Source organism: Cordyceps fumosorosea, assembly GCF_001636725.1.
Source record: "Cordyceps fumosorosea ARSEF 2679 chromosome Unknown scaffold_4, whole genome shotgun sequence".
NCBI lineage: Eukaryota > Fungi > Ascomycota > Sordariomycetes > Hypocreales > Cordycipitaceae > Cordyceps > Cordyceps fumosorosea.
This window is the reverse complement of record NW_017387304.1, coordinates 644,177-664,098: the sequence shown is the minus strand read 5'-3', so window position 1 is coordinate 664,098 and position 19,922 is coordinate 644,177. Positions and strand designations below refer to the sequence as shown.

General features: G+C 55.1%; 7 protein-coding genes across 7 annotated transcripts; 5 read left to right on the top strand and 2 right to left on the bottom strand.

The window, feature by feature from the left end:
- Positions 1-2,958: 2,958 nt before the first annotated feature.
- On the top strand, positions 2,959-4,157 carry ISF_02397 (Alcohol dehydrogenase superfamily, zinc-type; the record flags this gene model as incomplete). Its single annotated transcript, XM_018846003.1, has 2 exons — positions 2,959-3,184; positions 3,247-4,157. The coding sequence occupies 2 exons, from the start codon at positions 2,959-2,961 to the stop codon at positions 4,155-4,157; spliced, it is 1,137 nt and encodes a 378-aa protein (XP_018706710.1).
- Positions 4,158-4,973: 816 nt separating this feature from the next.
- ISF_02396 (Transcription factor) lies at positions 4,974-7,234 on the top strand (the record flags this gene model as incomplete). The annotated part of the gene is made up of 3 exons (XM_018846002.1): positions 4,974-5,004; positions 5,076-6,989; positions 7,059-7,234. The coding sequence occupies 3 exons, from the start codon at positions 4,974-4,976 to the stop codon at positions 7,232-7,234; spliced, it is 2,121 nt and encodes a 706-aa protein (XP_018706709.1).
- A 73-nt stretch (positions 7,235-7,307) lies between these two features.
- ISF_02395 (metallo-beta-lactamase family protein) lies at positions 7,308-8,397 on the bottom strand (the record flags this gene model as incomplete). Its single annotated transcript, XM_018846001.1, has 4 exons — positions 7,308-7,586; positions 7,639-7,668; positions 7,752-8,237; positions 8,302-8,397. The coding sequence occupies 4 exons, from the start codon at positions 8,395-8,397 to the stop codon at positions 7,308-7,310; spliced, it is 891 nt and encodes a 296-aa protein (XP_018706708.1).
- A 2,492-nt stretch (positions 8,398-10,889) lies between these two features.
- Positions 10,890-11,936, top strand: ISF_02394 (endochitinase; the record flags this gene model as incomplete). Its single annotated transcript, XM_018846000.1, has 1 exon — positions 10,890-11,936. One exon carries the CDS (start codon positions 10,890-10,892, stop codon positions 11,934-11,936), a length of 1,047 nt encoding a protein of 348 aa, XP_018706707.1.
- A 316-nt stretch (positions 11,937-12,252) lies between these two features.
- Positions 12,253-13,491, bottom strand: ISF_02393 (NADH dehydrogenase, FAD-containing subunit; the record flags this gene model as incomplete). Its single annotated transcript, XM_018845999.1, has 1 exon — positions 12,253-13,491. One exon carries the CDS (start codon positions 13,489-13,491, stop codon positions 12,253-12,255), a length of 1,239 nt encoding a protein of 412 aa, XP_018706706.1.
- Positions 13,492-14,169: 678 nt separating this feature from the next.
- Positions 14,170-18,018, top strand: ISF_02392 (C6 zinc finger domain protein; the record flags this gene model as incomplete). Its single annotated transcript, XM_018845998.1, has 8 exons — positions 14,170-15,111; positions 15,189-15,478; positions 15,537-16,085; positions 17,090-17,263; positions 17,331-17,448; positions 17,505-17,737; positions 17,807-17,825; positions 17,881-18,018. 8 exons carry the CDS (start codon positions 14,170-14,172, stop codon positions 18,016-18,018), a joined length of 2,463 nt encoding a protein of 820 aa, XP_018706705.1.
- Positions 18,019-18,265: 247 nt separating this feature from the next.
- Positions 18,266-19,768, top strand: ISF_02391 (Concanavalin A-like lectin/glucanase, subgroup; the record flags this gene model as incomplete). The annotated part of the gene is made up of 1 exon (XM_018845997.1): positions 18,266-19,768. The coding sequence occupies one exon, from the start codon at positions 18,266-18,268 to the stop codon at positions 19,766-19,768; it is 1,503 nt and encodes a 500-aa protein (XP_018706704.1).
- Between the last annotated feature and the right edge of the window lie 154 nt (positions 19,769-19,922).

The following is a 19,922-nucleotide window of genomic DNA, read 5'->3' as shown; positions in this document are numbered from 1 at the left end:
GGGCTCTTGTCTGACTCAACTCCCTATTCTCCTGACGACTCTATACATGTCAATTCTCTTTGCTATAAATATGCGGTCTTATATAGCTGCCGCTGGCTACTTCCTACTTTCTCATTCCGTCTTTGCTTATCGCGTCATAACTGACTTGCGTTCCAAGGCTGGGTGTGGCAGATCACCACTACGACATCGCGAAATAGGCATCATTAGGGACTAGTCAATAGTGAAAGTAATGTACTACCTATAGGATTTGCTCCATAACGAGCTCGAAAATTCGAGTCAGTTATAAATCTGGTGATGATTTCGTACTTGGACAATATTTTTTGGCCGATAGTAGCAAGAGCTATGAGATCGCCACCGGGGATTAGAGCAGACCAATTTCTCAGGTGATTATGCATTAAGCAGTCCCCTTGACTCGATAACTGTCCAGCCAGCATTGTAAGAACTGGGAAGCTCCACCACTTTTACAATGTCAAGCACGAATAGCTGAGTCTTCAGGTCTGTGCAAGAGTCAGTCTCGCGTAAAGAATCGACCGAGCCTATACCAAAGATAAGCACCGATATGTCTACATGAGCCCAGGCCTGGCAAGAGTCAGGCTGATAACTAACTTGCTAAGTTTGTCGAGGCGTTAGGGCGTAGGCAAGACTATTGCTCGGTTGGCTGGAGACATTTTTAAGCCGGCAGCTTTAATTCATTGGATTTAGATAGACACGTCGTTTCCTTCTAGATGAAGGCCCTGCTCGAGGCTGTCAGGCTGTTAGTGCCATAATAAATTACATGATGTCATTCCGTCTTCCGAATGGACACCGAGCATTGCCACTCTTAATGCCGTGGCCAGACGACAGCATGGAAGACAACTACAGAGGGAAGTGCTTGTTATACCAGTAAAGGGGTAAAGGTCAACATTCGGTTATTTTGTACCATAGTAGGGCTCGTTTGGATGTTTTTCTACGTCTGACCTATGGGCAGAGCAGACAACCTCAGTTCACACCGCCAGGGAGCGATCTACCGACTTTGTCCTCCGTATGCCGCGAGCAATCACAGTAATCATTTACCATGGGGGTGGAGCGGCTCAGTTAGAGCCAAAGACAAGGATATTACAATGTATAAACAAACAGCAGCCTTATCCAAATTATCTGCTAATTATAAACAAGACGACGCGCAAAGCGGTTCCTATTCCAGGTCTACTGTACAGCACTGGTTTTAGCGGCTGTTAACGCAGTGGGTGCTGGCTGAAAGCTTATAATCTCACTGGGCACTGAAATCCCGCCAATAGAGACACTACGAGATGCACAGGAGCAATCAATTCGTGCAATTTGATCAAAGAAAACGTTTACATGGGCTAGAAAATATCTCTGAATCTATTTATATTTGATTCTATAAATTAAATATCTACCCTTCATATCCGATGACGAGTGCGCATAATCAACACAAGAACAAGTGTTTCCCACTATGGTCGTCGCTATGAATTGTGGCTTGACTGGCTTGAGCTTCGCTGCACTTGCACATGGGCGACTTGATAAGCCACTGATCAAGCCTGAAATTCCTTCCTTAGGTGCTGGCCTCGTCAAAAAGCTCAAGTCAACCCAATCGACCCACGATCAATGGGGATGGGGCTGTACGTGGCAGCGAAAACAGAATTACTGGTATCTATATAGATGGACAGACTGACCTGGAATAGGGGTCCCTGACCGATGCCACGATGTCGCAAATGCGCACAATCTGAGCCCATATGACATTGAAGTCTTCAATTTTCACTACACCGACTGCAATGACATGACATCTGGATCATGTGTCGCCACCACAAGGCCGAAGTGAGTCAAGAGCAAATGATTGATGTCTTTGGCCGTCTGCCCGTCAGAATGTGCGACTGGGTACGAACCACGATCGGGTAAGCTCTAACTAAATAGTTTGTTATGGCTGTTGAAGAGGTTGGTTTGGTTGGCGGACTGAATTGAACAGCTCTGCCCGGCACCCTAAGCGCGTATACCTAGTAAAGACCTGCGCCTTGTTGTCATTGACAAACTCATTCTCACCCTAAACAGCTCAGATCTCAGTGACATGATTTACTTTGGCGACATTCAGAGCTACCTACGCTCTGGGCTCATGAAATCGGCCACACCATGGACAACAATGCTGTGACCAAGGGAAGCGATTTTTCTGGTAACACAAATGCCCATCTATTCCCTGCAGCAAAAAATATGCTAACTCGTCGAGCATCCTCTCGCTGGAACGACGCTTACAACCAAGACTCGGCCATCTCGGACAGCTATGCCCAGACCAGTGAGACTACGGCACCCAGCCTTTAGAAAGCAAGAGGAGGGACGCGGAACCCCCGTTCAACGTGACCCTGAGCAGTGAGGTCAATATAATTCCGGTCACGAGCAATTCCGACCGCATGGTTTGCGGTCATTAGCCGTAATGGCCGAGCCGGTCCAGATGCCGCGGTGGACAAGCGCGACGGGGTCTCGCCATTGTTGGCCGAGGAAGAAGCCCGAGAATGTCCAAACTTAAACGGCCACGGGACTTTTGCTCCTACTCTCACAAATTTATCGTCCCTTACAAATTCGTCACTGCAAAATGACCAACTGTTCGGTAAGCCGGTGGGTCGAACGACTGTGCGATTGCGCCCCTCTTCAGGGTCTATGGTGTGTAAGCAATTGATAGTGAGAGACTTGAGGAATGTATAGCAACAGATCGCCTTTGACAAAGGACGATCAAGAAATAATGTGGCGCTCTGGAGGCGGCGGGAGGTATCCTGGAAAACTTACTATATTAACGTAGGTCGGCACTTTGTCTTCCCCCGCATTCAACCCCGCCTTACAGATATAAATACCTTTAAAATCGCAAACATTTTCCTTCATCATTGTATATCTTTCGTCATTGTATATTACTTCATTCTCTACGGTGGATCCCTCTTCCTCTATCATCCACAAGAATCTGTTTGGCCCGACACTGCCATGGCCCCTTCGATGCCTGTTGACTCAACTGCACTTGTAGCAAGGGGACCTTTCTCGGAAGGAAAATGGGCGCTGGAACCGGTAAAATTGCGAGAATTGCGTGACGACGAGGTCCTGGTCCGAATGGTCGCCTCTGGTATCTGCCACACTGATCTCCATTGCGGAAACACGGCGGCTGACGCGGGAGTGCCCGCCGTTTACTATCCCCGTGTGCTCGGACACGAAGGTGAGATACATTTGCCAATTTTCTCAGTCGCAACTTGCTGAAACTCTAGTTGATCTTGTCAGGCTCCGGTTATGTTGTGCAGGCCGGGGGCTCCGTCAAGAATGTGCAGCCTGGCGACCCTGTTCTCCTCTCATTCTCATACTGTGGAGAGTGCCATGTCTGTCTTTCTGGAGTACCCTCGCATTGTGTTAAGGCTTTCGAAATAAATTTTATGGGGGAGCCTGTGTTTGAGGGCGGCATCGCGGGCAGATTTTTCGGTCAGTCTAGCTTCGCGCGGCACTCTGTCGTCAGTGCCAAGAGTGTCGTCAACGTCTCCGGGTTGGGCCTCAGCGAGGATGACCTGAAGCTTCTTGCGCCATTAGGATGTGGTCTGCAGACGGGCAGCGGCACAGTCGTCAATGTCGCCAAGGCCGGCCCGCAAGACTGCCTCACAGTTGCCGGTCTCGGGGGTGTTGGACTGGCGGCGGTCATTGCAGCCAGGAATCAAGGGTGCAAGGTGATCATCGGGCTTGACAGAGTCGACAGTCGGCTGGAGCTGGCCAAGTCACTGGGTGCGACGCATGTCATCAACACGAAAAACCTCGGCATGAAGGACCTCGTCGAGAAGATCAAGGAAGCGAGCGAAGGGCTCGGCTCTACCATCAGCGTCGACACGACGGCGTTCCCGGCGCTGGTTTCTGCGCAACTGGATGCAACGCGATACCTGGGGAAGGTCATCCAAGTAGGGACGGGCATGCCTGATTCGCATCTCTCACTGCATATGCAGAGCTACATGGTGAGCGGCAAGCAGTATTTCGGCGCCATCCAGGGGCAAGTAAAATCGAGCGAGCACATTCCTGAAATGATAAGGTGGTGGCGCGATGGGAAGTTCCCGGTCGAGAGGCTTGTCACCTTTTTCAAGCACGAAAACTTTGCCCAGGCGGTGGAAGCGATGGGTAGTGGCGAGGCGATCAAGCCAGTCATTGTTTGGTGAAGACGGCGCTCTGGGCGTCTGTTTGTGAGTTGTGGCGTTGAAGATGCAAGGTTGAAACCGGATAGGGGGTTGTACAAGCGAATGGAGTTGAAGTCTTGAATTATTCATGCATGCTTTCCGTGGCAATAAGTACTACGACGAGACCGTTTCTTTATAGGAGGTGCACAGTGCGCGATCTCATCAAATGAAAAACGCAAAATGTTCCGCTCATAAGAAATACACCCAGTTCTGCTTAACTGATAAGCTTTATTCATTAGGGAATGGTTTATACTGTGAGCACTACCGATATAGCCGACTTGTCCCGCTCGTTAAACTAACTACTATCTCGTTGGCTATTTTCGAGGGCCATCACAACTTCTCAGCTTGCAAGTAGAGGCACGAAACACTAGGACGAGAGGCGACAAATGAATCTTGATATTCGAAAGATCAGAAAGAAAAACGAAAGAAAAAGTAACGAAAAAATAACGAAAAATAACGAAAAAAAAAAAAAAAGAAAAGAAAACGACCAGCGTTTAAGCCACATAGAAATCCGCCGCGCTAGAAGCCTTCTAGATTGGATCTCACGTCGTCAGCACTAATAAAGCTAGTTTGGGTGGGATGGGATACCCGCGATGGTATTTAATTGCTTCGGCCCAGCCTTAACCGCCGCCACAGACTCTTCCGTCCTCTCCCCAAACTCCCCGCGACCGCGCCATGGCAGACTCGGCCGCCCCGGCGACAGGCTCTAAGCGCCGTCGCATTGCTCTGGCATGCACTTCCTGTCGGACTAGAAAGTCAAGGTAGAGTACACCTCGCCACCTGTCAAGCTGATGAAGCATGACCGCTTACCCCTCCCTCCTCGCTGTAGGTGTGATGGGCGACGACCCACGTGTTCAACGTGCACTCAGCTGGGGTTTGAGTGTCAATATGATGCGCCAGACTCTACGACGAACATCATTGTTCAAAAGGACTATGTCTCGGGCCTGGAGCAACGTTTGAAGAAGGTAGAGCATATCTTGCAAAGGCACGATGACCTGCTGACGGGGCACTTGTCCGCATGCGCCCCAGCCGGAGACCCCTATGAGGAGCTTCCGGGGAGTACTTTGCCGTTGAGGGATGGGCCTGCGAATGATGGCATCGAGATTGACGCTTCCGTGATTGACTCGGGAGAATCGGAAAGCGAGGCAGAGGCCAGGACGGACGGGCTCGCCATCACATTCGTCGACGAGCGCGCGGCGGCTTATTTCGGAGAGTCGTCCAACATCGGCTTCGTCCGCTACCTCCTCGCATCCGTGTCGTCCATCTGGGGCGTCAAGAAACCGGAGGGACCCCAGCTGAGCAAAGGCGACAACGCCGACGGCAAGCGCGGGACGATACTATCGTCGGAGCACTCTCCGCTCGGCGCACTGCCGACGACGCCGCAGTCGCTGGCAACGTCATCACGCTTGCCGCCGGTGGGCGACATGGAGGTCATGATCAACCGCTACTTCAACACCATGGGCCTCCTGTTCCCCTTCCTGCACGAGGCGACCTTTCGCTACACGTACGACGCCTTCAAGGCGAGCGGCTTCAACAAGGTCCGGCAGACCTGGCTCGGCGAGCTCAACCTCATCTTCGCCATCGCGAGCAACATCAACCGCAAGCAGGGCAAGACGTCCAAGCAGTGCTTCCAGGAATCGCTCGTCTACTACCGGCGCGCCATGTCGCTGTGCGGCGCCTCGTCGCTGCGCACCGTCAGCCTCGACATCGTCCAGTTCCTGCTGCTGCAGGCGCTCTACCTCCAAGGCACGCCCCAAGCCGGCGAGGCCTGGAGCGTGCACGGCCTGCTGGTCCGGAGCGCGGTGGCGCTCGGCCTGCACAGCGACAAGGTTGGGCGGCAGCTGGACGGGAACGTGCAGGAGATGCGCAACCGTACCTGGCACACCATCTACTGCCTCGACACGGTGCTGAGCGCCACGTTCGGCCGGCCCTGCGCGATCCCCCCGGCGCACATGACCGTACGCCTGCCGCAGCCGTGGCGCATCCCGGAAGGCGGCGTTGCGCAGCAGCACGGCGGCGGTACCGCGCCGGAGGTGGCGCAGGTGGCGACCGACTTCCTGTCCATCTCGGTGCAGCTCTACCAGATCATGGGCCTCTCGATCGAGGCCCAGTACGGCGGCAACATCGGCGCGGACCAGGGCGAGGACGAGGTGTCGATGCTCCAGACGGCGAGCACGCTGCGGCAGAAGCTGCGGAGGTGGGCGGATACGCTGCCGGCGGCGTTCGCGCTGCTGCCGAGTAGCTCGCCGGAGCTGAAGCACAGCTCGCGGATGAACAAGCTGCGGGCCATCACGACGGTGAGGTACCACAGCGTATCCATCCTCATCCACAGACCGCTGCTGTGCGTGACTCTCAGGTACCTGTCCAAGATCAACGGGAGGCACGACGTGGAGCTTCCGTACACGACGCAGCTCGCCATGGCCGAGGCGTTTGAGTGCATCTCCTCTGCCGAGGAGACTATCGGGATGGCGGCCTCGGTCTTTGGCGGCGGTCCGGTGGAGGACAGCAACCTCGGTGTGTGGTTCTTTACCCTTTACTACGGTGAGTGGCATTTCGTCCGTCTTTGCTCTGAGGGCCGAGTCCAGTCGGCTAACTCTTTTGGCGTTGCAGTGTTTACGGCAGCGCTTATGGTGTGTGGCGGCATGCTTTGCGCACGACACAGTCATCGCATGAATGCCCAAACTGTGGTGGCTGAAGGCCGCCTCAACCTTGTCAGAGCGGCCGACGCGCTCGAAAATCTGGATAATAGCAATCCTCTTGTAAAGCGGTGCGTCAAGTATATCCGATACTTGTCTCAACTACAAGACTACCGGTGTAAGTGGCAAGTGACAGCTCTGGTTCACGGCGACTTGCTCACATCTTGGTTTTTCTTTCCTCTTCTAGCTGATTCCGATATCTCCGACCTCCCTCCCGAGGAGTCGAATCCCTTTAGCCAGCCAGATGGAGACTATTTCATGGGCATGGCGGATCTGTTGGACGATCAAAGTGGCCTTGGTCCTTATTTGGCTGCAGAGCTATTTGACGCCTCGACTTTCGATTCACTAACATTGCCACTATAAATGTAACAAAGAACTTGTGTCATGTCATGTACCACAAGCTTTGGAACGCAGCCCATCATTAGCTTTGCAGGCATCAGATCTTGCTCCTCCAGCGCTCATCCAACAGCGGGTGGCTGTTGTTTTCTTGGTGACGCGCTTGGCGCTGCATGCTGTCCAGCACCATGGATTTAACGTCGGGATCACGAACCGTCGTTCGATAGAACAGGGAAAACAGGCTTTCAAACTCCCACGATTCCAGTCTCTTCCACATCTCAAGCATCGCAGTGGGCCCTAGGGGGATGAAGTTTGGGAATGCATAGTGGAAGAAGAAAGTCTGGTGTCTTTTGTTGTGGTGAGAGCGGACCAAGCCAGACTAATAACAAGAAAGTCAGCTTCGAAGAGCACAATGGAAACGGGGTACTTACCTGCGAAATTCCGATAGAGTCACCGACGAACTAGGAGGGGTATTAGTATTCGGCGCAATGATGACGATGTCAAGTCGAGAAGAAATGCCAAGAGTACCGACGCCTAGACTTACAAGATTCTTGTTCCAGTGGAGGGCCGAGCTTCCCGGAAAATGTCCTCCCAGCTTAATGATGTTCACGCCAGGGAGTATCTCCAGTACCAGCCCACTCACAAACCGACGCCGGTCGTCGACGTCCTCGCGGTTGAGCCACTCCCGGTCGTCCTCGGCCAGGTACACCGGGCAGTCAAACTCACGCGCCCACTCCAGGTGGGTGCTGTAGAAGTGTGGGTGCGAGATGGCGATTGCCTTCAGCCCGCCCCTGGCCCTAACAAAGGCGACCGTGGCGGCGTCCAGCAGGCTGACGCAGTCCCACAGGACGTTGCCGGCCTCGGTCTCGACAAGGATGGCGCGCTGGCCGATGGCAAACTGTGGGCTGGAGAAGATGGACCAGATGCGGCCATCGACGTCGTCCTGCTTGATCTCGTTCCGGTAGGAGGATTGCATCCGGGCGAGCGTTGTCCAGGACTGGCCGGAGGGCGGCACGAACTGGCGTGGTTCCTGGCCGCCAGCGTTAATAGACGGAAATGTAGAGAAATTTAGTCTAGGCTCAGGATAAACATACATCGCACATGCGGCAGGTCGGGGGCCGTTCTTCGTATGGAATGCCAAACTGTGTGCCGCAAGTCACACAGACGCAGAGGTTGCTGGAGGAAGCCATGATGAAGATGAAGTCACGAATGCTGGATTATTCTTGCTTCATGATTTTCGGAAAACCTCCTTTGCTGTCTATTTATAGACTCATCACCTCTACAGTTCCTTTGTCGCGATAACCAGCAGCGGTATTGTCGCTCGAACGCTGCCCTTCCTTGTCCAAGGAGGCTTGGAGTCGGGTGGTTCCCCGATCTCCCCGCTGCAGGCCGCCCGACCATCTGTGGTCTCGGCTCGGCTCAGCAGCAGAATTCCGAATGCATTTCCATTCTATTTGCATTACCAATCTGGCTAGATATGGGAAGATGGATTACTCAGGAGAAAGCTGCTCTGCTCATCGCCGTCGGCTTTGATGTCCGACAGTAACCATGCACCAAGTAGCTTACCGCGGGGAGAACGGGGAAAGGAGCGACTTGCTTACACTAAGGAGGGCCGCCAAAAAAGGTAGCGAACAAATAAGAAAATGCCCATTGTGATACATTAGCGGCTCGTAGTCCAATCTTCAAAGTACTTTATATGCCACTTACTTCCGACTACCCTATAGTTTTGACATTATTCACTGGAAATGGATATGGGTGGAAATTCATGCGCGAGGCCTGGAAACCGTTTAAAATTGAAAGTAAATGAACTAGAATAGTAGAGTCTGAAATTATCCTTTTTTCAGTTTTCTGGTTATGGTCGCATCGCATCATGAAGCTATTTACTCTTGCAGCTCTACCGCATCCGCGAGTTACCAGGACTCTACGAGCAAGCCGACGACGACAACTTTGAAGAGTACTGATTGGTTGACTAACATTAAAGTTTTTTTTTTTTTATATATTTTTTGATATCTTTTTTTTTGATATTTCTTTTGATATTTTTTTGATATGTTTTATTATGTCTAACCTTGGAAGAAAACGCTACCACTCACACGGCTCTGGTTCACTACCGGCTTCACTATTAGGCCTATATTTAAGCTCATATTAACCGCCAAACCAGCCCTGCAGGCAGCCGGATGCTGGCTGTCGATCAGCACTGTCAATCCTTTGTCTGGAAAAGGAAAATGCTGTTTCGATCGGCTTCGAACTTGATTCATCCGACTGGTAAGATCTAAGCATTCTAACGCAGGAGAAAGCATTTCGTTTCTACGGCCATCTGTTTCCTGCATTGCCCACCCTGACTGAAATCTCGAGTCACCATGGACAGCCCCCGCCCATCAACTTTAATTTCTTGCAAGTTAACAAAAGGCAAAATAAATAGAATTCCCCCACCGAGGTCAATAGCTTTGACTAATTTGTCTGCAAATTTGGCCACCCACGGAACAGACCTGCACCCCCGGCACGTTCCACCCTACCTCAAGCCAAGGTAACACTCGCTAACACTGGGCGCAACTGGGCCGAAGGTTGTAAATGGATCAACTCAATATATTGGAGGAACAACGTGTGACCTGATTCTGAACTAGTCCCTCTGGAAGAATACTACAACGTGGCTTCTTTAGGACACGGCGTCCGACCCATTGTCCAAATGAGGTGGCCGCGTTGCACGGAGGGCCTCGCCGGAGAGTAACAACGGACTTGCCAAGCTCACATGCCCAGAGTGTTGACTTACCATATTTTGTTGATTACGTGTGACACGGAACGGAAGCCCTTGTAGAAGAGGCCATTTGGAAGCGACAGCATGGGACGTGCATGCACTTGGCTTCGCCGTCCCTTTAATAAGCCTTTAACGAGTAGGTTATGCGAAAAGCTTGGAGCTATGAATGAATACATTCGCATATATCTAGGCTTTTACCATGCTGGCTGGATATCTCTCAGCTTTACGAGTTTCAGACCAAGCAAGTTAGACTCGGAACGTGGCATGAACCTCACCCCGCAAACGCTAATTTTTAATCAAGGGGATAAATGGATTCCGCCGTGGAATAACTAACTTAGTGATGAGATGAATGAGCATATTCTTTTGAACAGTGGAAACCAGGCAATCAAGACCGGCGCCACCTGTCAGCGTAAGCCACCGGAGCTAACGAGTTGCTACATGCCTCTCTGGGTAATCGAATGGCACATCAATCACGAGGCACTTTGGGTTGAAACGTGATTCCCCTTGCATGCAGAGCTCATGTGGGGGTGCTTCCTGCTTCCTAGACGGGCTCATCCAGTAAGACTGCATGATCATGATGGCCACCGGAGAAGACACCGTCTTGGATCATGCTATACCGGCACAGGGATCCCACGTTACCTCGCCGTGGCCTTTGTTCGGCGGTACTGAACTGTGTCCTGTAATTTCCAAGACAGTGAGGAATGTGATGGCACCGAGATACTACCACTCTCGTGTGCTTTTGCCCATTGAGGAGCATGCGCAGGACTCATAAATACCATGGACGGCCGTCCATGGTATAGACCACATTCGCCAGAATTGTACTGAGACACAACAACTAATACATTGCATACCGCACTTGCCTGTCCTTTCTTTTCCCTGTCCTCGTTTCTCCTCCGTACATCGACACATTTGTATATACACATACACACAATGGCACCATTTCTCCAAACAAGCCTCGCGCTGCTTCCGCTGCTGGCCTCGACCATGGTCGGCGCCTCACCTCTCGCCCCCCGAGCCGACACGTGCGCGACCAAGGGAAAGCCGGCTGGCAAGGTCCTCCAGGGCTACTGGGAGAACTGGGACGGCGCCAAGAACGGCGTGCACCCGCCCTTTGGCTGGACGCCGATCCAGAACCCGGACATCCGCGCGCACGGCTACAACGTGCTCAGCGCCGCCTTCCCCGTGATCCTGCCCGACGGCACCGCGCTGTGGGAGGACGGCATGGATACGGGCGTCAAGGTCGCCAGCCCGGCCGACATGTGCGCGGCCAAGGCCGGCGGCGCCACCCTCCTCATGTCCATCGGCGGCGCCACCGCCGCCATCGACCTGAGCTCCTCCGCCGTCGCCGACAAGTTCATCGCCACCATCGTGCCCATCCTCAAGAAGTACAACTTTGACGGCATCGACATCGACATCGAGGCCGGGCTCACCGGCAGCGGCAGCATCACCAGCCTGTCCACCTCGCAGGCCAACCTGATCCGCATCATCGACGGCATCCTCGCGCAGATGCCGGCCAACTTTGGCCTGACCATGGCCCCCGAGACGGCCTACGTCACCGGCGGCAGCGTCACGTACGGCTCCATCTGGGGCTCGTACCTGCCCATCATCAAGAAGTACCTGGACAACGGCCGGCTGTGGTGGCTGAACATGCAGTACTACAACGGCGCCATGTACGGCTGCGCGGGCGACTCGTACGAGGCCGGCACGGTCAAGGGCTTCACGGCGCAGACAGACTGCCTCAACAGCGGGCTGACCATCCAGGGCGTGACGATCAAGATCCCCTACGACAAGCAGGTGCCGGGCCTGCCGGCGCAACCCGGGGCGGGCGGCGGCTACATGTCCACGGCCAACGTGGCGCAGATCCTGTCCAACTACAACGGAAAGCTAAAGGGGCTGATGACCTGGTCGCTGAACTGGGACGGCTCCAAGGAATGGACCTTTGGTGACAACGTCAAGGGGGCTCTGGGGACTGCCTAGAGTGCCTGGAGGTAAATGCGTCCGCTGCGTGACGATGCCGATGGCGAGGCACATTTTTGACATGAGCAAACTTGCTCTATATGTTCTTGCTGTATATATTTTAGTTTCAAATTCTGTGTATATTCTTGACATAAATTGCATATATCTCTGACTCGTACGTTTGAAACGACCAAGTGAATGCGCATGACCCTTCTCAACATGAACATTGTCACAAGACCAATGAATTCACGAAAGAAGAATGAAAAATAAAAAAAGAAACAAGACAAGAGATTGATTCATATACATTCTAGTGGGTGGAGATACAGCACATTTAGATCTAGGCGGATGTCTTGATAGTCTCAATCATCTGCTTGAACAACTCGTCCGAATCCCCATACAGACCCGGATCAGCCGCCGCAACGGCCTCGGCCGCGTCGGCGGGAGGGTAAATCAGAGTCCCGTTTATGTACTTCTTGACTCGCTTCGCCAGATCCCCCTCGAGCATGACCTCCCTCTCCCAGCCGCGACAGATGACCGCGCCGTGCCCGCCCAGGTCGAGGCAGCAGTTGTACGCGGCCTGCGCGTAGTTTGTCTCCGGCACGCCGATCAAGCTCGCCGCGGCGTTGTGCCCGGAGACGCGACCGAGCAGGAGCGCATGCTGGCAGCACATCAGCGCCACCTGGCCCCCTTCCGGATCGGCGAGGACGTGCGCGGCGTCGCCGGTGGCGTAGACGTCCGTGGCAGACGGGACGCGGAGCGTGGGATCCACGCGGATGCGGCCGAGCGCGTCCTTGTCGCCCGGGATCTGCTGGGTCAAGGCGGAGGCGCGGACGCCGGCGGTCCATATGGCGGTTAGGGTGGCGATGCGCTGACCGGAGGACAGGGTCACGCCGGACGCGTCGATGCGTGCAATGCCGGCGCCGAGCTTGACTTCGACGTTCATGGCCTGGAGGGCCTTGGTGATGGCGGCGCGGGGACCCGGGCCGAGCTGGGATCCGACCGCGTCGGAGCCGTCAACGAGGACAATGCGCACGCCAGAGGCGACGCGCAGAGGAAGTTCCGTGGCGAGCTCGATGCCTGTGAAACCTGCGCCGCACACGACCACCGTGTCGCGGGCGGCGCTCTGTGGCAAGGCTGCGAGGCTTTTGAGATGAAGATGGAGTTTTGAGGCAGATTCCAAGGCGTCAATGTCGAATGCGTGCTCGGACAGCCCGTCGACGGCTTTGGGGTGGACGACGGAGCTTCCAGCTGCCAGCACCAGGCGGTCGTAGGTAATGGAAGCGGACTCGGTGCCCTTGGAGGCGTAAACAACAGTCTTTGTGGAAGTGTCTATGGCTTTGACAAGCCCCTCGACGAATCGGATATTCGTCGCCTGAAACAATGGTCCGAGCTGGTGCACCATGGCCGCCGGGTTGTCCTCATACAGCCGGGGCCGCACCACCAGGCTGGGCTCGGGGGCGACGACGACGACCTCGACAGCATTCTCCTTGTTGTGAAGCTGCAGGAGACGTTTCGCGGAGAGGGCGCTCCATAACCCTGCGAAGCCGGTTCCGATGATGAGGATTCGTTGTGCCATTCTTGGTGGGATACTGGGAACGACTTTGGCTAGTAAATAAGACAACCAAAGTAAGAAGAGGAGAGATGAGATGAAAGGTAGTATTGATGATGAGGCGCAAGAGACTACGGGCACACAAAATACACAAGATTTATACCAAGTATCGGTAATCGATTGCCTATTGAAATTTTGGGTCTGCTGAATTTGAAACTGCCGACAATAAACAAGCTTGCTTGGAGATGCCGATGTCATCCATCCATCTACCCGCACTGGGCGGCGCAGTTGGACTGACTGACTAAGTTAGTTAGTTAGTCAGAGCCAGTTCAACGGCGCAGCTGTGAGCTACTGTAGGTAGGTGAGGTGTGAAGTTTAGTTGTGTACATCTCGGGAAGCTACTGGTATTGTACGGAATCACCACCGTACTATTATCTCTTCCTTGGGCTCGGTAGACTCTCAGACACGTCGCATGTCGCTTTCCCTTCCCCCCGCCATGATGATGCCAGATAGATCTGGTGATCGGGAAGGCTGTCCCGACTCAGACGCATACCCGAATACCCGCATACCCGACAAGGCAAATCGCGGTACTAGTCCGCCGACCCCCACAGTTGTACCTTTACTGGAATTTGTTGAGCAATTCTTTCCATCACATCGTCTATTCTGGCCCCATGGGGCAATCCCGGATCACAGATCAGAAGCAACATGTCGCAGGTACGGAAGCAGGTCTTGACGCGCTCATCCTTGGCGTGCCTCTCCTGTCGCTCGCGGCATCAAAAGTGCGACGCCAAGAAGCCGCGGTGTACTCGCTGCACCGACGCGGACCGGCCGTGTCAGTACACGAGATCTCGGCGTGGAGGCAACAAGGACGACCTGTCGCCGCGGCGTCCTCAGGACATTCAGCCTCAGCCTCGCACACCGAACCAGCTCGATGACTACATCTCCGCCCTCATCACCCCGCCGGCGATGGAGGGGATGCCGCCGGCCAACGTCTTGCCTCAGACATCTCCCATGCCGGCGGCGTCCCGAAGCGCCTACTCACCCCATTCAGACCACAGGGAGGAAAGTCGCCCGAGAAGACGCTCCGTCAACTACCAGTGCGGATCTGGAAAGGACCCTCTCATAGAGGCCTACTATCAAACCTTTCACAAGTATCACCCCGTTGTCCTACCCCGACGCCACTTGCTCAGCCTTTTGAACGATGCCGGCTGGAAACCCAGACTAGAGCCGCTGGTTGCCGTTCTACGGCTGATAGGAAACCTACACCTGTCGCAGGAGTGGTCTGCAAGCCTGCAAGGCGAAGCGGAGAGCAAGATGGAGGGCCTGGCAAAGACGGACCCGATCCGTGTGCAGTGCCATCTACTGTACTCGGCAGCGCTCTTCTGGCAGGACCACAAGGCCAAGTCTCAACGGGAAATGGGCAAAGCTGTAGAGCTTGCGCTGGCTCTCAAGATGTTCGAAAGGGAGTTTGCGTGGACGCACAGCGACATAGACGCCACGCTGGCCGAGTGCTGGCGACGGACATGGTGGATGGTATACCTATTTGATGCGTTCTACGCGGGCACGCTGGGGAACACGGGCTTTTCGGTCGTCTGCGTAAACACGACTGTTGACCTGCCCTGCGATGAAGCCCAGTACGAATCCGGAGTAAGTGTCCTGTCTCACCCAGATGTCTCCATCCGGGGAGACTCGAGACCCCAGCCGCTAACATGATCGAACATTAGCATATCCCAGAACCAAAAACACTGCCCGAATGGGACTGCAGGGAATTTGACGAGGAAGAAAAGCCCTTCTCGTCCTTTGCGTGTCTCATTGGTGCTGTCAGATGCGCCACGTTGGCCAAGGATGCCTCGTTAAAGACCGATGCTCGCAAGAGTCCAGATGACATGTTGCATGTCGCAGATTCTATCCTGGACAGTTGGATGCTTCTCCTACCCAAGTCAAAAAAGCAAGTCATGCTACGCAACGGCGACATTGACGAACTATTGTTTCAGGCTCATCATCTTATACACGTGTACGACACGACTCCATCCCATACTCTCTCTCCCACAGCCCGTACTAAAATCTTGCAGTGTCATAATTGGATTCCATCGCCCACTCTCCGATCTTAAATTCAATGCCGTCGAAGATGTTTCCAGTTGCGCCAGAGATCCTGCGCCCGACGGCCCAACACCGGAGCACATCAACGTGCACACCGTCCGGGTCCTGCGATCCGTGGAATCCCAGATCCGACTCCTCGCCCTCCCCTCCCGCCCGTTCAACCACACCCCCTTCTGCACCTGCATGATCAGCGAAGGCACCCTCGCCCTCCTGTCCGCCTGCAAATTCCTGCTGCGAGGCAACGAGCTCGCCATCGCGCGGGACCAGATCCGCCTGACCATCGGGTGTCTGAAGCACCTAGGCGACCTGTGGCCGCGTACGGCGCGCAACGTGTCGCAGATACAGACAATCGCGAAGCACGTCCTCGGCATCGAGGGCAACGGCACCGCCAAGGGGGGGACGTCTGGCTCTGCGCACTCTGGCACCTCGGTCGAGGACGGCGGGAGCTCCGGGGAGGTGACGAGCTCGTCGAACAGCGATGTGTTTTCGGCAATTCGGGATTTTGACGACATTTGCGGATGGTATGATATCGGAGAGCTGGACTCGACCTTGTCATTCTGGCCGGCGGATCAAGGCACTTGAACTGACACATGGTAGTAGGAAGGAGTGTCAAGGGAGTAGAGCTCGCATATGGTGTACCAATAATATATAGACAAAATCACATAGACCAATAATATAGATACAAAATCACATAAAAACCGCATCGTGGCGTATCATGGCTACCTAGAGGTGCTCGAGCTTCTCTTGTAGGCTGGCGCTGCGCCGGACGCGACAACCTGTGGGAAGGAGTCCATGACCCCTGCTACAATTGCTGCCGTGCCGCCAAGGGAAACATTGATGTTCTCCAGCGTATTATCAACTCTGGATGTGACATTTTCAGTGAGAAGTGCAGCCTTGGTACTGTGCTGCAGACTGCCGTGCATGGCGATAGGCTCCCAGTTGTCAAGTTCCTGGTGAGCGCTCTCTAGAACAAGAAGAACGATGCCGAGCTTAGAAGAGAGAGTATTGGGAGAACTCTCATGACATCTGTTTCCAGGGACTCGGTGAGAATCATCCGCTATTCCTTGATTTTGACCCCCTCAAAGGATGATGAATTCGTTGGGGCGGCGCTCAACTGTGCCATTCACGTATCCTGCTACAACCGCGCAGTCATAATTATCAAGAGCAACAAGGTCGGCTGGAGCTACGCTACACCATGCCGTCTTGCAAGAGCTTGATCACGCAGACAATGCAACAGGGGCAAGACAGAGCTTTTTAAGCTCCTCCTCGAGATGGGCGACTGTGACCTCAACCAGCCAGCGCCCAACGGCTTGACACCGCTGATGGAAGCGGCAAATAGGCCTGGCGACCTAGGCGTCGTCGTACGGAGTCTTTTAAACTCGAGTAAAATAGCACTCCAAAACAAGGTTGCCATGGGAGAAGAGATATTTTCTCGATTGATCTGCCGAAGGGAGTGCGACGCATTACTTGAGCTGGCTCTCAGAAAAGGGTTCGCCGGCTCTGATCATGTTGCTCACCTGCACAGCGCCGCCAGCCAGGGAAGAGTCGCCATCATCGAACTGCTAGTCAAGGAGCTTGCCGTACCGGTGGACTCGAGGATAAGAGACGGGCTCACCGCTCTTCAGCCCGCCTTTCGAAACAAGGACGCGGCCACGACACCACCTGTCTCTGCAAGCTCGGGGCCCGCACGATGCTCGACGTCAAAAGGGCCACACGCCGAAAACGCCGAGGCAGATACCCATGCTACACTACACCGCTCGCCACAGAGACAAGCGCATGCTGCGCGCGCTGCTCGACGGCGGTGCGGACCCAAACGAGATTTCGATCAACGACTACAAGAAGACGGCGCTTCACGTCGCGTGCGAGGGCGGGTACAAGGATGTGGTCAGCGAGCTCCAGCCCCCCGAGCCGTTCGGAGGGGCTGGAGGGAGTTCTTCGAGTGGCTGCCGCCGGATCGGAAGGGGAAGCGGGAGCCGCTGCTGCACAACGGGTGGACGCTGCTGCACGAGGCGTGCTTTTTCGGCAAAGCGCCGTTGGTCGAACAGCTTCTGGACCGTGGATCCAAGCTCGAGGCGAGGCGGCCGCGCCACGGCACGCCGCTGCACGTCGCGGTGAAGATGAAGAAAGTCGAGCGCGTCCGGCTGCTGGTCGGCGTGGCCCAGCTAGGAAGCCGGTCCAGTTTGACCAAAAAACAAGTTCCCGACCCTAAAAAGGGAGCGGACTGGCGCTAATTCAACTACAGTCTGAGGTGCGGCTTTAGCGTACTCCTTCAATGGAAACCTTTCCATGGGAGTATAAATCGTTGATTCTGACCAGGTTGTCATGGGCTGTCACGAGGCTCCAACCGGCACCCACGGCCCTTTTGCGGACTCGGACGCCGGCGAACGTCCCTTTCTGGAGATTTGCCAAGAGGATCACGAGCTCACTCTGGGAGTCCAGGAGTCGCTCCAGTAGCATCGTCAACATCAGCAGAGCGGTAGCATCGGCATCGCATTAGTAGCCCGCTAGCACACCTGCTCACAATGGATTGTCTTTTTGTCTCCGAGGAGGTTACCATCGAGGTTTTAGGTAGGGCTCAAGGCAGGAAGACGTGCGTAGCTATAAATATGCCACCCTCTGCGGACTCCGATCAGCTCGCCTCTATCGTCGCTGAGACACACGGACTTTGCCAAAGTATCTGTCGTTTTTTTATGTAGCAGACATGTTTTCAAAGTCCAACCTGAACTACGCCGGCCTGTTGGTTGCTGCCCTTGTCGCTGCGCCGTCCATGGTCAGCGCCGGGCCTTGCGACATCTACCAGTCCGGCGGCACTCCTTGCGTTGCGGCGCACAGCACAACTCGTGCCCTGTATAGTTCGTTCAAAGGCGCGCTTTACCGCGTCTCCCGTGACTCCGATAATGCCAGCACCGACATCCGGCCCCGCTCCGCCGGCGGTGTGGCCGACGCTGCGGCCCAGGACTCGTTCTGCGCCGGCACCACTTGCCTGATCACGACGATTTACGATCAGTCCGGCAAGGGAAATCACCTCACTCAGGCTCCCCCGGGTAGCGCCGGCGCCGGCCCAAACAAGAACGGCTATGACTGGCTGGCGAGCGCCACCGGCGCACCGGTGACCTTGAACGGGCAAGAGGCGTACGGCGTCTTCGTCTCCGTCGGGACGGGCTACCGCAAACTCGTCGGCCAGGGCACGGCGAGGGGAGACGAGCCTGAGGGCATGTACGCTGTCTTTGACGGCACCCATTACAACAACGACTGCTGCTTCGACTACGGCAACGCCGAGACCAACAGCAAGGACACCGGCGACGGCCACATGGAGGCCGTCTACTGGGGCGGCCCGAAGAACAGCCCCTGGGTTCTCGCCGACCTTGAAAACGGCCTTTTTGCGACAGACCAGCGCAAGCAGAGAATTGAGTCCAACCTCACCTCCCGCTTCGTCACTGCCATTCTGAAAGGCGAGCCTCGCCACTGGGCGCTCCGCGGCGGCGACGCCAACTCGCCTCACCTGGAGACCCTCTTCGACGGCGACCGCCCCCAGGGCGCGTACCAGAAGATGTCCAAGGAAGGGTCCATCATCCTCGGCATCGGCGGCGACAACAGCAACCGCGCCCAGGGCACCTTTTACGAGGGCGTCATGACCTCGGGCTATCCCTCCGACGCCACCGAGAACAAGGTACAGGCGGACATCGCCTCCGCCGGCTACGCTGCGGCCCCGCTGACCAGCGGCCCGAAGCTCACCGTTGGCTCTGCCGTCTCGCTGCGCGCGACGACCGCGTGCTGCACCGGCAGCTACGTCAGCCACGACGGCGACGGCGGCGTCAAGATCCGGGGGGTGTCGGCGTCGAGCGACGAGGCGCTCAAGCGGCAGTCGACGTGGGTGGTGCGCGCCGGCCTGGGTAATTCCGGGTGCTTCTCGTTCGAGGCGAGGGACGCGCCGGGGAGCTTCGTCCGGCATTACAACTACGCGCTGCGCGTGGACCGCGACGACAGCGGCAAGCTGTTCGCGGAGGACGCCACGTTTTGTCCACTGGCCGGCCTGCATGGGCAGGGCAGCAGCTCGATCCGGTCCTGGAGCCAGCCGACGCGCTACTGGCGACACTTCAACGGCAAGGTGTACATTGCGAGCAACGGCGGCCCCTTTGAGGAGGACGCCGAGTACCTCTTCAACGATGACGCTAGCTTCGTCATTGCGGATGGATGGGCGTGAGGGGAAAGATCAATTCGGGAAGATGCCCATGGATATTCTTGCATAAAATGTATATGAACATTAGATAGCATAGTTATACAGAATTGTACATGAGATTCCCGAGTGTCTCGCGACCATACGTGGATTTCGAACCACAACCATACCCGTTCTTCTA